Source organism: Cetorhinus maximus, chromosome 5 (genome assembly GCF_964194155.1).
Source record: "Cetorhinus maximus chromosome 5, sCetMax3.hap1.1, whole genome shotgun sequence".
Lineage (NCBI taxonomy): Eukaryota > Metazoa > Chordata > Chondrichthyes > Lamniformes > Cetorhinidae > Cetorhinus > Cetorhinus maximus.
The window spans coordinates 30,961,431-30,987,832 of NC_135883.1; the positions used below are offsets into that span (position 1 = coordinate 30,961,431).

Consider the following 26,402-nt stretch of genomic DNA (forward strand, 5'->3'; position numbering starts at 1 on the left):
TGCGCAGCCGATTGTGGGTGACGGTCGGCTGCGTTCCCGCCCGCCCTCACTCCCGCTCAGCCCCACCCCAACAGGGAGGAAATTCTCCCCTAAAAATTTCTACATGCTACACATTGAATTAAGACAGATTGGAAGTGTGTGTTACATATTGCAGATTAAAATAAAGGTAGAATTTTACTGTTCAAGCTCCGGTGCAGCTTTATGCAATGAGAGTGCTTGTCAATGATTTCCACCCATTAATTTAAGTGTTCAAGTCGCTGAGGCTCTTTGGCTCAGATTTTTGTGACGACGGAGAGCAGCTGTCATGGCAAAATTTCCAGAAATAGCCAGAAATTCTAAGTCCTGCCCCAAACAAGGCATGTTCCATTTTGTGGGTGCGCGAGTGACATTGGGCCAGGGTTGGCGCATATGCAGTTTACAGAGGCAAGCTGTCCATTTAAATCACCAGCTGCCTCCACTGAATTGGTATTTTGATAGGCCGGGAAGTGTGAAACCCAGAGCGTACCGATCAGACCAGGTAAGAGGAGGTCTGAACTTGGTAGAGGAGCACAGGGTTGGCATAGGGGGTATGAGGGCCATGTAGGGTGGGTGGAGGGCATGAGGTGACCTAAGTGGGGAATGTGTGGAGTGGGGTGGGGGGGGGGGAGGGCAAGGGGTGTGGGGGGAGTGAGGGCTGGAGGGCTGTTTTTTTAAATTCTTTCTTTATTAAAATGATTATTTTTTGAACTCAACACAGTGCTGGAGTACAGGGCAGGCCTTCTGCCCAGCCTGACAGGCCGGCGACCATTTTTTAAAGGTTGGGTTTGCGGAGCCGGGAATCCTCCCGTCTCTGCGCACGTGACCCGGGAGCCAAAATCTGGGCCTTTCTAAAGAACAAACCTGTTAACCTGTTGTGCATCTACCTTTGCATTGGTTAAGCAGATCAAAAAAGAATTAGACACCTTTTTAAAGAAAGATGTGGAGCAGATGAGAATCAAATCAATATCTCTGACTAAAATAAAAATGATAATTTTTGGGCACAAGCTACTAAATGAGAAAATAAGTAGCGTGATAATTGACTGATCAGATTGGAACTGAGGCAACGTTGTGAAGCAATTAGAATCTAAATTTACCACGTCATCACCCTCCCTTATTTTGTAATTCTTGATAAGCTGAATCTAGACTCTGAAAATAGGTATTTTCTGTCCATGAGTAATTTATCAGTTTATTGAAATAAATATGAACTTTCCTATTTATGTGCAGATAAACCTGTAGCAAGAAGGCCCTGCAGCATCCAAGATTCATCGATCTCCATATCTTTCCCGCGTGTTTTTGGCCCGCCTCCCATCTGCAGGACAAACAGCTCTACAGTATTATCCATGATTAGTATCCCTGCATCAGCAGTTGCCAGCACATCATTTCAGGTCCCACCTTTCCTCTTTGGATGCTCTAATGAAACAGGCAACAACCATGTTAGTGCTGGAATGTTTGGTTCCTCTGTTGCCTTCTGTTCTGCCTTTGGACAGACAGGCTCAACTTTGATGAGTACCCCTTTTAACACTGGAGTGGCTAACGCTGGCATCACCAGCAATCCTTCATCATTTCAATCTACTGGTATGCACTGCGCTGAGCAGGTTTGGAAGTTTTTGTGTCAATTAGCTTTTCTAAAGACTTTTGTGTAAATATTTTCTGGGGGCTTCTTTAAATCTGCTTTCTCAATTTTGGCATAAAATTAAAAGAAAACAGAACACTTGAAAGAATATTCAAGGTTAGAGACTTAAATTTAACAAAATGTAATTCCTTAACCACAGTAGGATTACAGATGATTAACAACACCTAAAACAGATTATCTGGTCATTATCACATTATTGGGGTTGTGGGAGCTTGCTGTATACAAATTGTCTGCTACGTATTCTATATTATAACAGTGACTTCAAAAGTACTTGATTGGCTGTAAAGTACATCCTGGAATTGTGAAAGGCACAAGTTCTTATTTTCATCATGACAGCATCATTAACTGTAGACACATATAACTTTTCTGTTCGTTAAATGTTCAAATGCATTGTTGAATCAGTTTACAATATTCATATATACATATGATATACATATATGAATAATGTGTTGAATAATATGAATTGACTCTATAAATAGACTAATAGGAATGTTTTGTATAATAGCATTTTATTGAATATAGCTTGAAAAATGGCAATATTTGTTCTTAATCTCTTTGCAGAAGCTGGTTTCCGTTTTTCTGGTAACTTGGTTCCAAATTGTAATTTTGGTTGTCCGACCAACAATACAGTCTTTCAATTTGGAGCAAATGACCCAGACCCGTCAACTTCCCAGGGATCACTCCATTCCACACCTATCAATACCTCTCGGTAAGTTCAGTGAGTCAGCACTTCACTTTACTATTTGCGCATTCTCAACACTACACACTTATGCTATATTGACATTTCTGAAATGTTTTGTGTAGCCATGCTGCAAATGTTCAATTGTCCAGCTTACATTGGACACAGAATCAGAAGTCCCCAAATTTGGTAAAGTTTAAGTAGTTGTCATGTTCTTAATAGTTTTTACTAATGTATCATATAATAGTACAGCACAGAAGGAGTCTATCTGGCCCTTTTAAAGAGCACACCTATTAGTCCCACTTGGTGCTCTTTTCCCATAGCCCTACAATTTTTTCTCTTTGTACTTATCCAATTCTCTTTAGAAAGCTACTGATAACTCTGTATCCATCACCCTATCAGGCAGTGAATTCCAAATCCTAGTCATTCATGTAAAATGTTTTTCCTCATGTTCCAGTTCTTTTGCCAGTCACCTTAAATCTGTGATCTTCGGTTAATGACCTTTCAGCCATTGGAAACAATTCTTTTTATTGACTCTACTTAAACTCTTCATGATTCTAAACACCTCTATCAAATTTCCCCTTGGCCTTCTTTGCTCTAAGGAGAACAACCCCAGCTCCTCCAGTCTATCCATGTAATTGCAATCCCTCATCCCTTAGACCATTCTAATAAATCTCTTCTGTATTTTCACTGAAGTCTTCATGTCTTTTCTAAAGTGTGATGCTCATAATTGGCCACAATACTCCAGCTGGGGCTGAACTACTTTCATATAGGTTCATCCTAACTTCCTGACTTTTGTGCTCGATGTTTCTACTTATAAAGTCCAGGCTCTCATATGCTTGAGTAATTGCCCAGTTAACCTGTCCTCCCACCTTCAAGGGTTTGTGTGCAAACACCATCAGGTCTCTGTTAAACATGATATAAATGCAAGCTGTTGTAGTTTTGTCTGTGCTCATTCATCCCACCCAAATGTATTACCTTATATCTTACTGCATTGAATTTCATTTGCCATGCAACCTGCCTGTTCCTTCTTGATCTTTACTGCGCTTCCAAGGTTTGTGTCATCTGCACATTTCAAAACTGTGCCTGTTCAAGTCATTAATGTATATCAAAAACAGTAGTGATCCTAGGTGTAGTATAAGGGTGTTCTGCATAGCAAGGGTTAATGTGCGACTGGAGAACAGTGCCAAATCACATTGTGATGTAGACAGTTACATGAAAGAGAGTCTGAAAGAACTCGGTGTGAAGATGGCACCTAGATAGGGCTATACCTTGGAGATATGTATATAGTTGTGTTCAACAGTTTATGTTCAACCACACAAGCCTCCAGACCTCTTAGTCAGAGACCAAACAACGTTAATGAGTGAACCCAGAACCCCAGAGAAGCTGGTGAAGGACCCAGGAGACTGAAAACCGAAAGGAACAGCATCCTGACCTGACTGAAGTGTGCCTGGACCGAAGACACAGCTGGAGATCACCTTAAAAGAAGCTCCGCTGCAGACTTCGAGGCTGGAAGGTCGGAAGAAAAATCCACTGTGCAGCTAAAGATCTCCAGTCGAACACATGGAGGTCGATTGTGAGTCCCCATTGACTGCAGAGCCAAAGGAACTAGGCAGATTCAAAGGGTGAGCAATAAAAAAGCGAACTTCAGTACAGCGGCTGAACTAGCCTTTAACAGTATTCAGGGTAGTGATCGGGCGGAACAATCCATTTCTTTAATCACCACAGCCAGCCCGGGTCCAGGGTTACCGTCATACCGCGTGGTGGCCGGGCTCCATCGAAAAAAAATATAAAAAGTTTTAGGACCTCATCCAGAGCGGGGAATCACCTTTTCCTCAGTCGGGGCGGACTGGAATTCGATGAAGGCGGTCGCCATCTTGATAAAGGAAACCTTCAAGGTAAAAACTGAAAGATTTGTATTTAGGGACCGGACGTCCCTAAGCAGTTTACAGCCAATGAAGTACTTTTGAAGCAGAGTCACTGTTGCCGTGTAGGAAATCTTTCACTTTACTTTTCCAGAACCGCTTCATCCAATTCAGGGTCGCGTCGAGTCGGAGCCTATCCCGACTCCCGACAGCCAATGGGCACTAGATGGGGTACACCCAGGGCTGGACTCCAGTCCATCACACCTTTATTAGCCAAGGCAGAGAATATAACAGCAGGGAGGTTATGCTGGAGCTGTATGAAATGCTAGTTCGGCCACAGCTGGAGTAGTGTGTGCAGTTCTGGTCGCCACATTATAGGAAGGATGTGATTGCACTGGAGAGGGTGTAGGGGTGATTCACCAGGATGTAGCCTGGGCTGGAGTGTTTCAGCTATGAAGAGAGACTGGATAGGCTAAGGTTGTTTTCCTTAGGGCAGAGAAGGCTGAGGGGGGACCTGATAGAGGTTTTACAAAATTATGAGAGGCGTAGATAGGAAGAAACTTTTCCCCTTAGCGGAGGTGTCAATAACCAGGGAGCATAGATTTAAGGTAAGGCTGGAGGTTTAGAGGGGATTTTAGGAAAACCTTTTTCACCCAGAGGGTGGTTGGAATACACTGCCTGAGGGGGTGTAGAGGCAGGAACCCTCACAACATTTAAGAAGTATTTGGATGAACACTTGAAACACCGTAGCATACAGGGCTACGTGCCTAGTGCTGGAAAATGGGATTAGGATAGATAGGTGCTTGATGGCTGGCATAGACACGATGGGCTGAAGGGCCTGTTTCTGTGCTGTACAACTCTATGTCTAAAATACCCGAAAAATGTTCTACAGGGCTCCTGACTTCAATTTAAAGATTTGCTGCAAAAAATCGATCCCTTTGAAATCTGGCCCGCGATCACAGTGGTAGCTCGTCAAAACCTGACAAGCTTGGGAAGAAGAGATTAGAAAAATGGACACACCATTAAAAGCTGTACTCCACTGTGCTGAAAAACAGTCATGGATAATAAATCAACTCTACCAGGTCAATTTGGGCTGATACAATGGCCAGACCAGAGGCAGAATTAGGGGCTTTGGTGAAAAAGTTTTTTTTTAGGATATATGATAGCTTCTGGAATAGATAAGAAGACAGAGACCAAACTACTTGTACTCATTAGGTTCAATAGCCGATGACATTATTGCAAATCAAGGAATAAATGAATCTTCAGATGAGTTTCAAGATGTTCTGAAGTCCTTCATTACCTATTTTAATTTAAGAAGTAATAACATTTTAGAATGAGCAAAATTCAACAAGCAAGTCCAGCAGCCTGGAGAACCCACTGAGTCTTTCATAAATGAGTTATACAGATTGGGTGAGAGCTGTGACTACGGTGACCATAAGTCAGAGCTCATATGAGACCGAAAAGTAGTCGGAGTGGCTGATGATGCCCTTTCGGATGTACTACAGGCAAAAGAAGATCTGACCCTTGAAAAAGCTATCCAAGTTAGTCAGGCAGTCTGAAATTCGCCAACAACACCAGTCCATTTTACATGGCAAGGTTAAATCATGGTGTAGAGCAACCCCAAGTATCTTGCTCATAGAACAGCAAAAGGGCAGGGAGACTCCAGGCCAAGGAAAGCAATACCCAAACAGACCACAAGATGGCAGGAGACCATGTCAGCATTGTGGAGTCAAAAGACCTCACAGGCCAGAACAATGTCCAGCAATTGCTGCGCAGTGCTTCAACTGCAACTGTCTGGGACACTTTGGAAAGCTGTGTAAGTCTAGGACCTCAAGACGTGCGGAGGAGCCCAAAACAGTTCACAAGATTGAGGTACCACACCAAGAAGAAACCCAACTGTGTTTCTTGGGTGAGATCAAGTATCCTGGATTCTACTGTTGCTGACATATCGGTAAACGGTCACCTCACCAACTTCAAATTAGGCACAGCAGCCAGTGTAATGGTCCTCTCAGACAAGCAACCATGGCTGCTGAAGCAACGCCTGATGCCACCCACAACACAGCTGTATAGAGCAGGCAGCATTACGCACTCAGTTAAAGGTAGATTGCAAGCCAAACTCCAATACAAAAACAAATGAATATGGGAGACATTATTGTACTCCACAATCAATACTTTTCCAGATTATTAGAGATTATTAGCTGCGTTACACACACAACAGTAGCGTTGACAGAGGGATGATGTTGTGTAGGATTCTCACGTGGATGGTTGTCACTGTCACCATCGCTGCAGAAATGGTCCACGTCCTCTCCGGCCAGATCCAAAGCATGATTCTTGGACTGAGTGAGGACCTTGATGTCTGGAACTCCACCCCCAGTCTGGGACCTCTCCCTTTTAATGTGCGTTATCTTGTCCTGGATAAAGACAGATGGAGAGAGCGTGAACAAGGTTCATGCCAGGCCAAATGAGAAGGATGCCAGGCTTGCGTGTGTGTGCACTGAGTAGAGCCATGGGCAGAATGAGGAGGCATCTCCCAGAGGAGATGAGGCCAGATGGAGATGTGAGGGTGTGTTTGAGAGAGTGAGTGGTGATGTCCCTTGAGCTGGCAGTGAGTGAGATGTCAGTGAATGTGTTTTGGGCTTGTGAGTGTGTGAGTTGAGATTGATGTGATGGTTGACTTACCCTGGCGGCACAGATGAGATCATTCATCCGTTTTCTGTACTGGATGGCCGACCTCTTGTGTGCAGCATTGACACTGGCCACCTCTGCCACTGCCTCCCAAGCCGGGGTGGTGAGACTGATGAGCCTTCTGTGGCTAGAGCTGGGGTGGAGGACATTGCTGCAGGTCTCCATGGCATCCAAAAGATGTTCCAGCGATGCGTCACTGAATCGGTGGGGAGGGGGTTGCACTCGTTGTGGCTTTTGAGGCCATGTCTTCACTGGAGCAGTCCTGGGCTGCAAGTATTGAGAACTGTATGTGCAACTGTAGTATAAATATGGCACCCAGAGTAAGGAAGCGACGAGGTAACAGCATAACAGGCAAATCGGAGGCCACCCACCAGCAAGACGGTGTGTTTCCCATGACTACACGATTTATGAGTTGGGAAGGGAATGATATGGAGCGAAAACCCGCCATTGCGGGAGGCGGGTAAAATGTCCACTTAGTGCAATTATGGGATGATTCCGTCCTAAGACTTGCCTACAGCGCTTTTAGCATATAGATCCACCCTGTTGCAATGTGGATTGGCCCCATCAGAGCTCCTGAATGGCAGAAAACTTTGCACTCAACTCCTAATGCTGTCAAAGAAATTTAATCCCTGGGTTGGCAGTCAAGGATTACTGGAAGGTTCGGGACCAAGAACAGCCTTACAGACAGAGACAGGTTTTCGCCTACAATAGGAGGTACCGTACTAGAAACCTGCCCCAGTAACACAAAGATGACAAGGTTTGGATCCAGGACCTTGAAAGAGGAGATGTCATTGTCTTGAGAGACTATATGCTTGATACATACCCCAGAAAGCATGATCAGGTGGAACAGGAGGAGTCTCCTCCTCATCCCTCGAGACGATCCTCCTACTGTACATTTAAGTGAATCAAATGGACACAGCCAAGTGCCAGAAACGCAGAATGCTATAAGTTCAACCCTGAATCAACAAGGTCTGCCCAAAGCAACTGAGCCCACCACTCCTCCAAATGATGGTGCTATACCTTGGAAATATGTATATAGTTGTGTTAACAAACAGTTCATGTTCAACTACATAAGCCTCCAGACCTCTTTCTGAGACACCAAACAACCATACAACACTAGGAACTGAACATCTGTATACCTGCATTCACCACAAATCTCTTTTCTACCTCTTAGCCAATGTTGCTAACAAACAAATATGTAGTACTTTGGACATGGATTTTCAAAGGCATTTGACAATGTCAACTGCACTTCCCTCATCTACCCTCTCTGTTACCTCATCAAAATACTCATGTTTGTTATAACGTGACGATGATAGTCAAACATGATTTGCCCTGAAAAAAAATCCATGCTGCCTCTCTATTTGTCCAAGCTTGTCAAAGTGGATGTGAACCGTCTCCCAGATTATAATTTTTAAAAACTTCCCTAATGCCAACATTAAACTGGCTGACCTGTAATTTCCAAGCTTATCCTAATTCCTTTTTTTGATCAAAGGCGTAACATTTACAGTCTTCCTAGTCCTGTCTCCACCCCTGTATCCAAGGAGATTGGAAGATTGGGACAAGCACCTCTACAGTTTCTACCCTTACCCTTCAGCAACCTAGGATGCATCCTATCCTGAGCTGCTGGCTTATCCACTTTGAGCACTACTGGCTTTTCTAGTTCCTCCTGTTTACTTTTATCTCATCCAGACAAGTTCTTCATTTCCCATAACTTTAGGAAATTCCTCTTACTTAGTAAACAGTCATTCAGTGCTTCAGCCATACCTTTTGCCTCAACTGATAGATTGTCATTCTGGTCACTAATTGGCCTTACTGCTTTCCTGACAACCCTTTTCCTGTTTGAATTCCTACAGAAAACCTTTTGATTCCCTTTAATGTTAGCCAATCTATTGTTGTACTCCTTACCCTATTATTTTCTTATTAACTTCTCCTCTGTACTTTTTATATAAACCTCATTCTCCCTTGCATGACACCTGTCATCTACCTCTTTTTTTTCTTCTGCTGCTCCCTACTTTCTAACTCTTCTGCAGTCTGGAGAGTTCTGGCTTTCATCACTTCCCCTTGTGGGAATGTACCTAGACTCTATCCAAACTATATCATCTTTAAAGATCATCCATTGCTCCATTGTATTTCTGCCCGCCAGTCTTTGACTACAAGTTACCAAAGCCAAGTCCCTCCTCAATTCCTCGAGGTTAGCCCTCCTCCAGTTAAGTATTTGTATTTGAGATTGCTCATTGCTCTTCTCCATAGCCAATCTAAACCTTAGGTTACTGTGAACACTATATCCTTCAGGTGTTCCCCATTGTGGCATTCTCCACTCAATCCACTTCATTTCCTAGGACTAGATCCAGCACTGCCTCCTTCCCCATTGACTGTAAACATACTGATGAAGAAAATTCTCCTGAACACACTTCAGAAATTCTTCCCCCTCCCTGCCCTTAACACAATCAATGTCTCATTCAATGTTGGAGTAGTTAAAGTCTCCCAATATCCCCACTCAATAGCTCTTGAACCTTAATAATTTCCTTGCAAATCTGATCCTCCATCTCCTTTCCACTGCTTGATGGCTGAAAGTATCCACCAAGTAGCCTAATAGCTCTATTGTTTCTTAATTCCAATTAAATAGATTCTGTCTTTGATCCCTCAAGAACATTGTGCCTGGTGCTGGAATATTTTCCTTAATTAAAACTGCGAACTTCTTTTTCCCTTCTATAACCTTTCCTGAATACCTTGTAGGCAGAAATAGCAAGCATCAAATCCTCCACTTTTGTGAGCCAGCACTCCGTTATTGTCATTACATCATATTCCGTTGTGGATATGTATGCCTGCAGATCACCAACCTTAATAACCATATTTGTGCATTTACACACCTGCATCCAGACCTAATTTAGACATTCATTCAGTGAATACTGAATAATACTTGCAAAGTATGCAACACATCGGCAGCTAAACCATTGCTGCAAGAATTGTTCCCCACTTTGATTAATATGGATATTTGTGAACTTAAAGAACAGATGTAAACAAACTAGTTTCAGAATCCTGGGATTTAACAATGCCAGCAATTAGCATGTGGCAGAAGCTTTGCAGATTACCACATTGCCTGTAGCCAGTGATTTCTATATAAATTGGGACTGAAACAGTGACAATCACAACTCATCCCTTTATCTGACCTGAAATGATGAGTGTTGTTAATACAAACCCCAAGCAATACCCTGTACTGGTCTCCAAACAATCTCAAATAATGGCAATCAAGGACATTCATTATGAATTCATTTCCCAATCTCCCTTTGCCAATCTGATTAATCCAATCTACATGTAGATTAAAGTCACCCGTGATTATTGCAGTACCTTTCTTACACATACCATTTATTTCTTCCTGTATACTCTGTCCTACAGTATAAGGGGGCTATAAACTACTCCCACAAGTGACCTCTTGCCTTTCCTATTTCTTCTTTCTACTCAAACTGACTCTTGATCTTGCTCTTTCAAGCTAAGGTCATCTCTCACTACAGTACTAATGCTGTCCTGTGTATTTGGGACAATTTCTTAGAGCAGTATTTTCTAGCACGAACCAGGGAGCAGGCTATTCTAGACTTGCTAATGTGCAATGAGACAGGATTAATCAATACCTCATAGGGGAGGAGCCTCTAGCCAACGGTGATCATAGCATGGTAGAATTTTATGGTCAGTTTGAAGGTGAGAAGTGTGGGTCCAAGACTAGTGTTTTAAACCTAAATAAAGGTAATTATATGGGTATGAGGGCAGAGTTGGCTAAAGTGAGCTGGGAAATTAGGTTAAAAGGGAAGACAGTAGAGATGCAGTGGTAGACTTTTAAAGAGACATTTAAGAACTCTCAGAAAAGATTTATCCCAGTGAGAAAGAAAGACTCTTTAAGAAGAATGCATCATCTGTGGCTGAAGAAGGAAATGAAGGATAGTAACAAATTGAAAGAAACACTGTACAAATCTGTAAAGATTAGTGGTAAGACCATAAAGCGTAAGAGCAGAAATAGGCCATTCGGCCCAATGAGTCTGCTCCACCATTTAATGAGATCATGGCTGATCTGATAATCCTCAATTCCACTTTCCTGCCTTTTCTCCATAACTCTTGACTCCCTTACTGATTAAAAATCTGTCTATCTCAGCCTTGAATATACTTAACGACCCAGCCTCTACAGCCCTCAGCGGTAAAGAATTCCACAGATTCACTACCCCCTGAAAGAAGAAATCCCCCTCATCTCTGTCTTAAATGTGCGACCCCTTACTCTGAGATAATGCCCTCTGGTCCTAGACTCTCCCACAATGGGAAACAACCTCTCAGCATCTACCCTGTCAAGCCCTCTAAGAATCTTATGTTTCAATAAGGTCACCTCTCATTCTTCTAAATTCCTACGAGTACAGACCCAACCTACTCAACCTCTCCTCATAAGAAAATCCCTCCTTACCTGGGATCAACCTCGTGAACCTTCTCTGAGCTGCCTCCAATGCCAGTATATCTTTCTTTAGATAAGGGGACCAAAACTGTTCACAGGATTCTAGTTAGTGCCTTGTATAGTTTTAGCAAGACTTCCCTATTTTTATACTCCATTCCCTTAGAAATAAAGGCAAACATTCCATTTGCCTTCCCTATTACCTGCACAAGCTGTATGCTAGCTTTTTGTGATTCATGCACGAGGACCCCCAAATCCCCGTGCTGCAACTTTCTGTAGTCTTTCTCAATTTAAATAATATTCAGCTCCTCTATTCTTCCTGCCAAAGTGCATAACCTCACATTTTCCCACATTATATTCCATCTGCCAAGTTTTTGCTCACTCACTTAACCTGTCTATATCCCTCTGTAGAGTGTTTGTGTCATCCTCACCAATTGCTTTCCCACCTATTTTTGTGTCATCCGCAAACTTGGCGATAATACATTCACTTACCTCATCCAAGTCATTAATATATATTGTAAATAATTGTGGCCCCTGCACTGATCCCTGTGGCACTCCACTAGTTACAGGTTGCCATCCTGAAAATGCCCTTTATCCCAACTCTGTCTTCTATTAGTTAGCCAATCCTCTAACCATGCTAATATACTACCCCCAACACCATGAGCTAAGTAGCCTCATGTGTTAAACCTTATCAAAAGCCTTTTAGAAATCCAAATATATTACATATACTGGTTCCCCTTTATCTATCCTGCTTGTTACCTCTTCAAAGGATTGTAATAAAGTACATCCTTTGTAATAGACTGTAACATTTTCCCATTGACAGATGTTAAGCTAACTGTTCTATATTACCTGTTGTTGTCTCCCTCCCTTTTTGAATAAGGGTGTTACTTTGGCAGTTTTCCAATCTTCTGGGACTTATCCAGAAACTAAGGATTCTTGGAAGATTACTGCCAGTGCATCCACTATCTCTGTAGCTACTTCCCTTAATATCCTAAGATGCAGCCCATCAGGTGGAGGGGACTTATCGGCCTTTAGCCCCATTAGTTTCCCTAGTACTTTTCCTCTAGTGATAGTTATTGTATTTATTTCCCTTCCCCCTTTTACCCCCTTGATTATTTAGTATTTTTGGAATGCTATTAGTGTGTTCTACCGTGAAGATTGATGCAAAGTATTTATTCAACTCCTCTGCCATTTCCTGGTTCCCCATTATTATTTCCCCAGCCTCGTTCTCTAAGGGGCCTATGTTCACTTTGGCCTCTCTTCCTTTTTATATATTTAAAGAAGCTCTTACTGTCTGTTTTTATATTACTTGCTAGTTTACCTTCAAAGTTTATTTTCTCCCTCTTTTTTTTTTGGTCATCTTTTGTTGGTTTTTAAAACTTTCCCAATCCTCTGGCTTACCACTGATCTTTACCACATTGTATGTTTTTTCTTTCAGTTTGATACAATCCTTAACTTCCTTGGTTAACCATGGTTGGTTTAATCACCTTCCTAGAATCCTCTTCCTCACTGGGGTTTATCTTTGTTGTGAGTCATGAACTATTTTCTTAAATGTTTGCCATCGTTCATCAACCATCTTTTCTGCTAAACTCCTTTCCCAGTCCATTCCAGCCAACTCTGTCCTCATTCCTTTGTAATTACCCTTATTTAAGTTTAGCACAGTTGGTTCCGACCCAAGTTTCTCACTCTCAAAATGAATGCTAAATTTTACCATATTATGGTCACTGTTTCCTAGGCTACCTTTTACTCTGAGATCATTTATTAAACCTGCCTCATTACAATTACCAGACCCAAACTAGCCTGATCCCTGGTTGGATCCACAACATATTGTTCTAGGAAACTGCCCCAAATACACTCTATGAATTCTTGCTCGTGGCTACCTCTGCCAATTTGATTTTCCCAATCTACATGAAGATTAAAGTCACCCATGATTAATGTACTGCCTTTTTTACATGCCCTCATTATCTCCTGATTTATTAGTAACAAACAAGGTGGATAAAGGGGAATCTGTAGATACGGTGTACTTGGCTTTCCAAAACACATTTGATGAGGTGCCACGTCAAAAGTTATTACACAAAATAAAATCTCATGGTGTAGGGGGTAGCATATTAGCATGGATATAGGATTGGTTAGGTAACAGGCAGAGAGTAGGGAAAAATGGGTCATTTTCAGGTTGTCAAGCTGTAATCGACGGAGTGCCACAGGGATCAGTGCTGGGGCCTCAACTATTTACACTCAATATCAATGACCTGGATGAAGGGACCGCATATATGGTAGCTAAATTTGCCAACTTCACAGTTATCAAGAGGAGGAAAAGAGTCTATAAAGAGATATAGATAAGTGAGTGGGCAAAAGTTTGGTTGACGGAATATAATGTAGGAAAATGTGAACTTGTTCTCTTTGTGAGGACGAATAGAAAAATATTTAAATGAAGAGAGATTGTAGAACTCTGCGGATGTCCTAATACATGAATCGGAAAGTTAGTATGCAGGTACAATAAGTGATTCGGAAGGCAAATGGAATATTGATGCTTATTGTGAGGGGAATGGAATATAAAAGTAGGGAAGTTTTACTATAGCTGTACATGGCCTTGGTGAGACCACCCCATCTGGAGTACTGTGTACAATTTTGGTCTCCATATTTGAAAGATGATATTATTGCTTCAGAAGCAGTTCAGAGAAGGTTTACTCGACTTATTCCTTGGATGAAGGGCTTATTTTACGAAGAAAGGCTGAATAGACTGGCCCTATCTCCATTGGAGTTTAGAAGAATGAGATGTGATTTTAGTGAAACATATAGGCCAGAATTTTGAAATTGGCGTGCGGGGGTGTGCCCGACACGCTGACGGGTAAAAGGACGCGTGGTGACATCGGGCGTGCGTCCTGACGTCACCACGCGTCATTTAGATCTTTCGTTCGGCGGGAGCATGTTAGAGGCGGCAGCGTGCCCGCCGAACTGTCAAAGGCCTGTTAAGGACAATAAAAAAAATTCAGATAATCCAGCCTTAAGGTTGGCGGGCAGGCAAAGAGCCCAAGCGGCCTTCACGTTTTTCAGGAAACCTCACCCACAGGTGGGATGAGGTTTCCTGAAGGTTTTATTAAATAAAAAAATAATTTTTGCCCAATTCATAAACATGTCCCAGCTCATGTGACACTGTCACAAGAGGGGATATGTGTAAATAATTTTTATGTTTCTTTATTCAAAAATTTCAATATGTACTTAACCTCCCTGAGGCAGCTCCGTGCCTCAGGAAGATTTCTGAGCTCTTTCGCGCACATGCGTGAAAGAGCGCAGGCTCCGACTGTCCCTTTTTCCCCCACCTGCACGGGTCGTGCCTTACTTGGCCCACCCACATAAAATGGCAGGTGGCAATTGGCTCCGTGCCCGCCCACGCCCGCTCCCGACCGGCCCGCCCGACATGGGGAAAATCCTCCTCATAAGATCCTGAGGAGATTTGATAGGGTGGATACTGGGAGGACGTTTCCTCTTATGGAGGAAAATTAGAACTCGGGGACATGGTTTAAGAATAAGAGGCCTCCCTTTAAGGACAGAGATGAGAAGAATTTTTTTCTCTCAGAGGGTTTTTGGTCTGTGGAATTTTCTTCCCCAGAAAGCAGTGGAGTCTGGGTCATGGAATTTGTTCAAGGTTAAGTTAGGTATATTTTTGATAGTCAAGGGAGTCAAGAGTTATGGGGGGGCAGACTGGAAAGAGAAGTTGAGACCACAACCAGATTGGTCATGATCTTATTGAATGTCGGAGTAGGCTCGAAGGGATCAATGGCCTATACCGGTTTCTATGTCCCTTGTTAATTATCAGAGATTCTTATTTTAAATAATAATTACAGGTGGAACAGATATCCCTTCGTTAACTTTACATTTGTGGAATGTATTTTTCAAATGTTAATTTGCTGAGTGTCAGCAATAATCAAATTAAATATTTCAGTAGTTTCTTTATCACCTCTATTGGAAGGAAACTGAGGCAGAGAACCTGGCCCACTTCAGGAGCTGATGAGACTTTAGTACCTAACCATCATCTTTATACAAAACAAAATCTGGAAGCAAGCAACTAAACTTTCCCTGTGTAACCTGAAGGAAATTACTGAGAACCAATTTGCTGAAATAGATGCTCTCTATTTTTCCTCCTGAAACAGGGCACCAGGACAGCCGGACACAGTTCAATCCAGTGGTTGCTCTCACCGAAAAGTAAAATCGGCGGTATTCAGGCGAAAGTGAAGCTACCAGTGCAACTTGCCTAGCTAGTGTCTGATCTTTACATGCATTGCACAGACTGTCTTGTACTGTTTCCTTACATTTAACTTGTTGCTGCATCAATATAAACAAATGGGCACCCTCTCTATTTTTCTTGCTTCTTCCTGGTGTTTAGATATGTTTCATGTGGTTGAAGATTACAGGGGAGCTGATTGAGTAACTGAACTCGGTAATAGCAAGGCCAAAATGATTCAATTTTATTACTGTTTGCAGCCTAATATTTACAAATTGTGCGTATCTTTCTAAATAAGACACAGATAACATTTAATACAAAATATGGATATTTTTATCAGTGCAAATTATTTTTGTTGCCACTCTAGGTTGGGGAGATGTTATTTACAATTTACAGTGTAACTACGCTCATGATAGGAAAATATATCTTTGTACAAATTAAGCACCTTGCATCACTGCTTTAAGCATTAAATTGTTTATTGCTAGTTCATTTTCATTTAATGTTCATACATGCTTATGCTTATATTGTTTCTGTTCAATTCATTTCAGCACTCCTAAATTTCCTGATATGACCATAAATTTATACAGATAATATATTTCTACATTGAGATGCTTTCTACATTTTAACAGTTACCTTTCAGAGAAAGTAATTGAGGGCTAGATTCTAATAGCACCTCTGACAATCACACTATGTATGCAATTTGATCAAATAGGATCGAAGAAGAATCTTAAGGAACACTCGAGAAGAACCAGCTAATAGCAGCTCTAAAGAGTGGCACATGGGCTTTTTATATCTACTTTAGAACAGAACTTAAAACAGTTAAACCACCAGTCAGTGCTTTACGTATTCATTTCTAGCTACCTTCAAGCTCTCAATGTAACAGAACATTCTGATAATTTTGTCATGTTCAGTGCAGATACATTTACTAAAATTCCATCTCCTGTGCATCTCATTCTTCAGACAGTAAAATAGATATACAATGTCATCAATGGACAAAAATTAATGCATTACCACTGAAACTTAGTGCCTAACTGTTTAAAACTGATCATCGCTTTGCATTGGGGTTAACAGCATGAAGTAGTTCAGCTAAATAGCCACCAGGTACGAAGATGCTAAGATTTTGGGTTGAATGTTGCAATATGCAGATTCTACATAAGTTTTATATGCCAAGTGAACTATTTCCCATTAATCAACTGTTGATGATTGACCAGTTGGATTATATGTTACAATAAAATTGTTAATTCAGTGTGGATGCAATCACACATCAATGAACAGGTTGTATTTCACTACCATTTACACCGAGCCAGTTTGGGGTTAAAAATAATAATCCAATTTTGATAAAATCAGAGAGTAGATTATAAAACCCATTCAAACTATAATCTCGTTCTAACAGATTGGATTAGCTGAATTGATAAATATGATTACTGCCGTATAATCATTCTTGGATAGTTATTGTTCCCTCCATAATATTTCAATTACAAAAGAGTTACCATTATATCAGTATCCTTTTTCCTAATTTAGTTTAATTGGTTTCATCAAAAGAAGAGAAGGTCTGATCAGTGATGTCCTAGAGATTTTTTTTGCCATTTCTGGCACATCACAAAGATTATCTACAACTCACAGAATTTATTTTAGATAGGTGGAATTTATGCAGGGACCTCCCAATCTCCTGATGTAACTCTGGTGGCTCAATCTTGGAAGATAAGGAAATTATTGCCATCATAATCAAATTTAAACGCACTACCTGATATATTTTAAAATAATACAGTGAAATCCTGAAAGACTACCAGACATTTCAAAGCACTTGACAGCCAATTAAGTACTTTTTGAAGCATAGTGATTGTTGTAATGTAGGAAATGTGGCAGCCAATTTGCACTCAGCACACAGCCACAAACAACAATGTGATAAAGACCAGATATTCTGTTTTGTGGCATTGATTGAGGGATAAATATTGGTTAGTATACTGGGAATAACTCTCTTGCTGTTCTCCAAAATAATGCCATGGGATCTTTTACATTCATCTGAGCAGGTAGATGAGGCCTCGGTTTAATGTCTCACAGAACCATAGAACACTACAGCACAGAAAACAGGCCATTCGGCCCTACTGTGCCGAAATATTATTCCGCTAATCCCATTGACCTGCACCTAGTCCATAACCCTCCATACCTCTGCCATCCATGTATCTATCTAATTTATTCTTAAAACTTAAGAGTGAGCCCACATTTACCATGTCAGATGGTAGCTTGTTCCACACTTTCACCACTCTCTGAGTGAAGAAGTTCCCCCTGATGTTCCCCCTAAACCTTTCCCCTTTCACCCTAAAGCCATGTCCTCTCGTGTTTATTTCTCCTAATCTAAGCGGAAAGAGCCTACTCGCATTTACTCTGTCTATACCCCTCATAATTTTGTAAACTTCTATCATATCTCCCCTCATTCTTCTACGCTCCAAGGAATAAAGTCCTAACCTGTTTAATCTTTCCCTGTAACTCAACTCCTTAAGACCCGGCGACATCCTAGTAAATCTTCTCTGCACTCTCTCAATCTTACTGATATCCTTCCTGTAGTTAGGCGACCAGAACTGGTCTGAAAGATGGCACCTCCAATAGTGCAGTGCTCTTTCAGTACTGTACCAGAATGTCAGCCTTGATTTTTGTGCTCAAGCCCTGGAGGGGGACGAATCTGGAACATTGTGATCCTGTTATTTCATTGAGCGATTACAGATCTTGTTACTGCAACATCTTTTACTGCAAATTATGTTATTACAGACTTTATTGCAGCTTCCTTATTCATCTTTTTCACACACCCTGGCATTGTTGACCTGTACTATTATTGATCTTTCATTAAGCTGTATTAGAAACATTTCTTTTTTTTATATAATAAAAAACGTCATGCTCACCTTTGCAAAAGGCTTTAGTCTTTAGAGTAAGTTTCTAAGTCTTTAGGGAAGCTCAAATCTTATTAAGGATGAGATCTTGCTAAGAAACCAAATTTAATCATCTTGATCTGAGCTTACAATAAGTAGATTTGACTATCTGGATCCCCCTTTTCTGATAGATTAACAATTAGATTCACCCACAAAATTCTCAGAATAATACATAATTATCAAAAAATGAAAGGAAACATGTGAACTAGAATATTTTCATATTACAGGCCAATAAGTGAATTCAAATGGTTGAACAATCCTAGATAAGAACAGGACATGCATGATAGTCAAGTGATTTGGCACATCATTATGGTCAACATTTTAGATTTTATATGTCTAAGTCTTCTATCTCAGCTCGCTGTAGAATTAACTTAGTTGAAACTCAGTTGTTGGTGGACATCCTTTAATTTGGTCCAAACTGCTGTTGAATTGGCAATGTCAGTTAAAGGCCAAGGATTTATGCTGGTGCATTAGCAAGTGCTTTTCTGAGATCAGAGTGAATGGGATAGAGCAGATGGAGTGCATTTGCATGAGATTACACCTGACCTACATATACTTGCTTATATGATATTTGGGATTTAAATCTCTGGTGTTTTACTTCCGTAGTTTGACAATCTTAAATCCACTCTACCTGCTCCCACAATTTCTGAAATGTAATTTTCTAATTTATTTGTTATCCTCTGTGTGACTATGCACTGAATAGTGGATATCCTGTTGGACTACTGCATAATTAAGCCCTTCCATATGTCTCATAATTACATTGTTTCAGCAAATTAATACAGGCAAAATTCAGTATGAAGAACCGCCCGGGGCTGAAAAGCTAATTAAATCAGGGTGTCCGCTACAGTATGGATTGGCAACTTCTACCACCAAAAAAATTGGACAAATTGAATTGAATGTAACTTTGGGTGGAATCGTCCCAGATTTGCACTAAGCGCACGGCCGCAATGGTGGCTTTTCACGCTGTATCGCCCCAAACCCGCCGCATTAATTATGCATCCCTGGGAAACATGCTGTTTCCAAGGCGGGCAATCTCTCATTCGCCCACCACGCCTTCACCTTGCCGCTTCAGCACGCCGGGTGCCATATTTAAAGTCCAGCCGCGAGAACACCTCTCAGTACTTCCAGCCCACAACTGCTGCAAAGAAGACATGGCCCCAAGAGGCACAAAGACTGCAGCCTCCAGGATCAATGACCCGTCCTTCGAGCGCCTTTTAGATGCAGTGGAGGCCCGCCATGAAGTCCTCTACACCCACTCTGGCCGCAGGATGGGAGCAACCTCACTAATCTGGCTTGGGAGGCAATGGCAGTAGTGGTCAGCACCAATGCTCTTCAAAAGAGTACTGCCACCCAGTGCTGCAAAAGGACGAATGATCCCATGTTCCATCAGGGTAAGTCACTCTTCTCATGACTCTCAACTCACACACTCACAAACCCATCTCACATCCACAGGGGCTCACTCACTCCCGGTTCAAGAGACATCACCATTCACTCTCTCACACACACCTTCATTGTCCTCATCCCATCCTAGGGACCACTCAGCACCCACACATGCCAGGCATACTTATCATCTGGCCTGGCACGTGCCCTGTTTATACTTTCTCCATTTCTATCCATGCAGAACAAGCTGGCACACAACAAGAGGGAGAGATCACAGACTGGTGGAGGAATGCCTGAAATCAAGGTTCTCACGGACTTTGAAAACAGAGCCATCCAGTCGGTTGTCGAGGACCTGGACTGTTCCTGTGCTGATGATGAGGTCGGCACTGCTCAACCAAATGAGGATTCAACAGTGCAACGTCCATTAGACAACCATGCTGTGAGTGGTGTCCTTTTTCACAGGCCCCTGCCATGCACTAATTATCTCGCCTTGCTTTCACAGGCACATCTGCCAAACAGCCAATGGAGTCCATGACCCAATGGCCTCCAATCAAGCCCCGATGAAACCTCTGAAGAGAAATCTGGAGGCACCCTCCCTGAAGTCCCATCACAGCGCTCACCCACACCCTCCACCAGCACAGAGACACACACCTCGGTGGTACCTAGCTTTACGGTAGCCTTGGGATCACAATCTGGTGAGCACATCGCATTGTCTGATCCACAGCAGGCGGTGGCAGGGACTTCACAGGTGTCCGGCAGTCGGAGGACAGAAATTTGCTGAGTCCGAGTCAGATGGCGAGCCTTTGGACTCGGTCATGTCACAGTTGCTGGAGCTGCAAAGGCAAGCTCAGGAACATCAAGAAGGGATGTCTGCTGTACTCCTCAGATTGCAAGGCACAATGGAGGAGTCCATCTGCCTTCAGGTTGAGGTGAAAGCACCAGCATGCCAACGCACCGAGGTCAACACTGATAGGATGGTGGTCACCATGGAGACTTTGGTTCAGGACTTTGCTCCTGCACTGCTTTGTGGGCTCAACTCCATTACTGATGCCATAGTTGACCTCCAACAGTGTGTACGCGAGAGGAGTGCGGAGCAGCTCGATCTCACTTCAGCTACTCCTTCCACTCACGCAGTCAGCCAGGGGCCCTTGGGAACACATAGGGAGGAGGATCAGCAGGCGTACCCCCCACAGCCATCCATCCAGGTGACTGTGGGAGTGCCTGGCCCATCCAAATCCCCTCTTCCAGTGACCTCAGCAGCTCCAGCTCCACAGGCCGAGGAGGGTGCCATTGCCACACAGCAGAACACCAAAAGCAGGCCGGGGCCCTCTAGGTCTCGGCCCCCCAGAGGATGCCCACTAAGGTCATCACAGACAGGGCGTCTCAGTCTGCAGGCTGCCTCCACCTCTGCTGTGGATGGCCAAGGAGCACCAAGACAGGGTTAGAAAGGTTAAGAAGATGTAGTTGCGCAGCCTGGGCATGGGTGTTAATCACTTGTACATACTGTTCACTATTGCCAATAAACTCCCAAGAATGTCTCCCTGCCTATGGCTCCTTGTTCTGATGAGCAGTGCTCGTGTCACTCAGATTACTTGTCCAGCGACAATACCACTACGCCATTCCCTCCCTCCTCCTAACCCACATTGCAAGGCTGCACTGTTAGCTTGAACCATGGGGGAGACTGGTCCAAACTGGGATGATGACATTGCAAAGGGGCTGTGAGCACCTCCACCAGTGACTGCTCCATGGCCAGCTTTAGCAAGGAGACTGTACAATGTACCCAGTTGTCCAATTGTTCTGCAGTCCACTGAAACGCTCATTAGTTTGCAGTCTGTGCCCAAGGGGTGAAAAACTCTGGAGCACTTGGTGGCACTTTGATGCCTCTGCGTTGCTTGAGTGGGCAGATAAGCTAGAGGCCTGACTCCAATCATATCAATGTGGCTGCGCCTGAACTGTGTCAGCTGCAGAGGAATAGTCACTTTATGCAAGGTGTCCCTAATCCGTAGTCGCTTCCCTCGCCAAACCCCTCCCCCACCCCGCACGTGCTTGTGCGCTACCTTCAACCGCAGGGCAGCCCTTGCTATACAGTAATTAGTGCTTCACATTATTCGTGCTTTTCTCAATTCACACAGTTAACCAGTTCAAAAAAGATCTTCTCTTTCAGGGTATGACTATTAAGTTTTGCATAGTTGCAATTGCCATCTGAATTGATCCAGTGAAGGGATAAATGGTTTTGTTTGTTTCACGTTCTGGTCACCAGAAATTTCCCCATCCACTCCCCTACTCACTGTCACTGATTCAATAACATCCTGATCGCTCATACTGGCCTGTGCTGGGGCTTTTTTTTTTACCAAATTCTATTTCCTGCACTTTTGTTTCTAAAATTCTCAGCCTGTCACATTCTTTTCTATCAAACTTCTTTTGGTCATCATTTTTTTGCGACCGTCCAGCATGTTGAATGAAGTTGATAACGCATTAGTTCCGACCCCCGCTCCCATGCTTTGCGTGAGAAATGCATGGCTTACAGAATGTCAACCTGTATTTTGATTACTGCTGTCCGTGCACCCCATCAGCCCTCTCATAGGAACTTTCTGTACCAGGATTTGAAGCATTGAATAAGATCCTGGTCTATGGGCTGTAGAACGCCTGCTGCATGAGGATGGAGAAAGTGTATGGTGATTTCATTCAGGTTTTTGATTCTTTGATGAATGGAGGCAATACCAATGAATCACAGAAGGTTGGTGCGCAGTTACAGCAGGTAATTAGGAAAGCTAATAGAATGTAATCATTTATTGTGAAGGGAATTGATTACAAAAGTAGAGAGGTTATGCTTCAGTTGTACAGGGCATTGGTGAGACCACATCTGGAGTACTGTGTACAAAATATTGGTCTCCTTATTTAAAGAAAGATGTAAATGTGTTAGAAGCAGTTCAGAGAAGGTTTATCAGAACAATACCTGGAATGGGGCGGGTTGTCTTTTGAGAAAAGGCTTGTATCCACTGGAGTTTAGAAGAGTAAGAGGCGACTTGATTGAAACCTTTAAGATCCTGAGGGGTCTTGACAGGGTGGATGCGGAGAGGATGTTTCCTCTTGTGGGAGAATCGAGAACTAGGGGGTCACTGTTTAAAAATAAGGGGTAAGGGGTCGCTCATTTAAGACAGAGGAGAAATTTTTTCTCTCAGGGGGTTGTGAGTCTTTGGAACTCTCTTCCTCAAAAAGCAGTGGAAGTAGAGTCTTTGAATATTTTTAAGGCAGAGCTAGATAGACTCTTGATTAACAATGAGATGAAAGGTTATCGGGGTAGGCAGGAATGTGGGGTTGAGATTACATTCAGATCAGCCATGATCTTATTGAATAGTGGAGCAGGCTCGAAGGGCCGAGCGGCCTACTCCTGTTTGTAATTTGTATGTTCATATGGAATAGAGAGTGCGTTTTTCTATCCTACGATCAGGTCCATTTAGTCTAGTTGTCGCCAGTCATCCAGGTTTTTTTATTGTTCCTCTACATTACCAGCAGCACCTTTTACATTTTTCAGAAACTTGGGGGAGAATTTTCCCCATGTCGGGCGGGCTGAGCGGGAGTGGGCGCGGGTGGGCGCAGACCCAATTGTCGCCCGCGATCGGGGTCTGCACCGCCATTTTACGCGGGCGGGACAATTAAGGCCCGCCCAGCGTATTTCTCGACTCCCAAGGATAGTGGGAGTGGACGAGCGGTGGCGGGAGTGCACTGACCACCGGGTCCAATGGCGACCCGGCGGCCTGTTTAAATGAAGTCCCTTTGCAAGGCTGCTCACAATGGCTGGTAGAAGGGCTCATCAGAAGCCTTCTGGTAAGCAGGCGAGTCCGGAGGGTAGGCCAGCAGTGCAGGCTAGGCCGGAGGGTAGGGCAGCGGGGCAGGCCAGGCCGGAGGGTAGGGCAGCGGGGCAGTGTGCCCCTCGGTTTTCGGATGAGCACCTAGCTGCCCTCCTGGAGGAGGTGGCAGCGCGGTGGGAGGTCCTGATTCCGAGGGATGTGAGGCGGAGGCCCTCGCCACCTGACCAAATGTACGTGGGAGGAGGTGACTGAGAGTGTGAGCTCCCATGATGTGGTGCGACGCACATGGGTCCAGTGTCGCAAAAGATTCAACAACCTCCTGCACTTGGGAAGGGTGAGTACCATGTTGGCTGAGGTCATATAGTGCCTTTCCCTCCAAAGCACCCCCGCCAAACCCCAACAGCTCTGAGTGCAGTAACGGCAGTGAATCCTTCATGGCATGTTTCCCTCACTGGGTGTGCCAGCAAATATTGCCTATGCCTAGTTCACCCTGAGAGGGTAGTGCTGAGATGGGTTCTGCACCCGCAGCATGTGTGACACTGACACCAGATTATAGAATCGGGGGGAAACTCAAGGATCTGCACCCAGGCAGAGTACTGGAACTGGGAAACGTGTCAAAGTCAGGGTGCTAACATGTTGGGAGGGGAGCTTCCAGTTGGTGAGGCACCAATCCATCTGCTGGCCTTTGCGTTCCACGTGCTTGTGCCTCCTTGCTTAGCAAAGTAACACCTTGTGGTGCAAAATGTGAAGGAGGAAGCATTTAGACAAGGGGTGAGGGGTCAGCCCTGGCTTGTTTGCATGAGTGTGCAGCATCTGCGGGGTGATGAAGAACTGGAGTCCTGCAATGTCCCACTCTGGCTGGGTTGGCAGGGATGTGATGGGAATCCAGGCACAGGCTGGACTAATCAATGATCTTCTCTCCTTTTCAGGAGAAGACTGCACACTTAACTCCTTTTGAGCAGCAGGACATGGATCTGGAGAGGCGCCATGCCACCAGGTCCAGCGATGGGGTTGAGGCTGGGGTGCCACGGGGAGGTATGTTTGCCAAGCACTGAGGTCACCATGTGTGTCCCAGCAGCCATGGCATTGCCAAATGCTCAGTGATTGAAGTTAACAACATGGGGTGACCATTGATTATGGGAGGATGAGCGCATAATGATCCGGGGGACAGGCATGCAAATTGACATTGTCTACACTGTAACTAATCAAATGTCCATGTTCTTCTTTTCAGCATCACCGGAGCAGGGCCGGGAGGAGGAGGCAGAGGGGCCAGCTCTCACACCTGAGGGCCCAGAACATATCGACTCACCACCATCACGCCATCTCAGCCAGGCAGGCACCAGCACAGATACTAGCACCTCGGTGGGAATTAGATCTTCGGCTAGTGTCCCAGGGCACAGCGGTGAGGGCACTTCACACTTGCTGGAGGTGTGGGCAGAGACAGAGAGTGCCCAGGGCGCCGGCAGTCGGAGGACTGCTGAGGACCAGGAACATGCTCAGTCGGTGTCTGATGATGTGCCTCTGGAGTCATCCCTGAGGCAGCAGGTGCTGGAAGTCCAGCAGGGTGTGTGGGAGGATCTGGAAGAGATACATGAGGCTATGCGTGGCATGGTGCCCGTGCTGGAGGAGTCCACACGGAGTATCAACGATTCAATGAGCCTCATGGCCGAGTGCTATGCTTCCTCCATGGAGAGATTGGTGACTCTCGTGGAAAGGCTCCTCCAGGAGACCAATCAGGGCCTCTTTAAATATAAGAAACCAGAAAACCTAACCAATAATTCACATCACAGTTTGTATATTACATTTCATTGAATTTTTAATAGCTAGTTTTAAACAATGAGTTCATCAGCCAAATAGCAATTTAATTAATGTGTGAACTTGCATCATCTAGCCTAAAGAGTAAGAAAGTTAGTCAATATGTTAGTTGACAGCAAATTGTCCTCTATGCAACTCATAAGAACTGGAGCCTATTCAGCCACTTGAACCAGTTCTACCATTCAATTAGATTATAGCTAATCTATATCTTAGCACCATCTACATGCCTTGGTCTGTAACGCTAGATACCCTTGCCTAACAAAAATCTATCAATCTTTGTTCCAGATTTCCACTACTCCCTGTGTGAAGAAGTGCACCCTGGAAACACCCATGAACTGCCTACCTCTAATTTTAAGTTATGCCCTCTTGTTCCAGACCTCCCCACCAGAGGAAAACTTTCTCTCTATCTTCCCTATCAGCTCCTTTAATCATAACATTTCAATTAGATCACCCCTTATTCTATAAAGGAATGCAAGCTCAGTTCTCATAATTTAGCCCTCGTATCGTTCTGGTGAAACTAAACTGCACCCTCTCCAAGGCCAATATATCCTTCCTAAGGAATGATAGAACTGGACATGGTATGCTGAATGGGCTCTCAAGAGACCCCGTGCAATCATAACATAACTTTCACCCTTTTGTATCCCAACCCTCTTAAGATAAAGCCAACATTCCATTAGCCTTCTTAATGTTTTATAGCTGTCCAATATCTTTTAGTGATTTTTGTACTTTGTTCCCTAAGTCCCTCTGCTCCTCTACAGTTCCTAACATCTCATCATTCAGAAAATACTCTGATACCCATATGCCCTAACCATCTTCTCCTTAAAGGAAGTCCATTGTTCCATTACAATTTTGCCTGTCAATCTTTGATTCCAAGTTATCTGGCTAGGTCACCCCATTGAAATTGGCCCTCCTTCAATTCATTACTTTGACTCTGCCTGGA

At 43.6% G+C, this 26,402-nt stretch overlaps 1 protein-coding gene across 2 annotated transcripts; it reads left to right on the forward strand.

Moving 5' to 3' along the window:
• LOC144680288 (uncharacterized) lies at positions 1 to 26,402 on the forward strand. 2 transcript variants are annotated; one of them, XR_013576523.1, is made up of 4 exons: positions 1 to 166; positions 1,243 to 1,593; positions 2,213 to 2,360; positions 25,748 to 26,402. XR_013576523.1 is itself a non-coding variant. In XM_078541278.1 (4 exons), the coding sequence occupies exons 2-4, from the start codon at positions 1,359 to 1,361 to the stop codon at positions 15,540 to 15,542; spliced, it is 465 nt and encodes a 154-aa protein (XP_078397404.1). In that variant the 5' UTR covers positions 1 to 166; positions 1,243 to 1,358; the 3' UTR covers positions 15,543 to 15,662. The 2 variants fall into 2 exon arrangements, 1 of the variants encoding a protein (XP_078397404.1); XM_078541278.1 differs by lacking the exon at positions 25,748 to 26,402 and adding an exon at positions 15,461 to 15,662.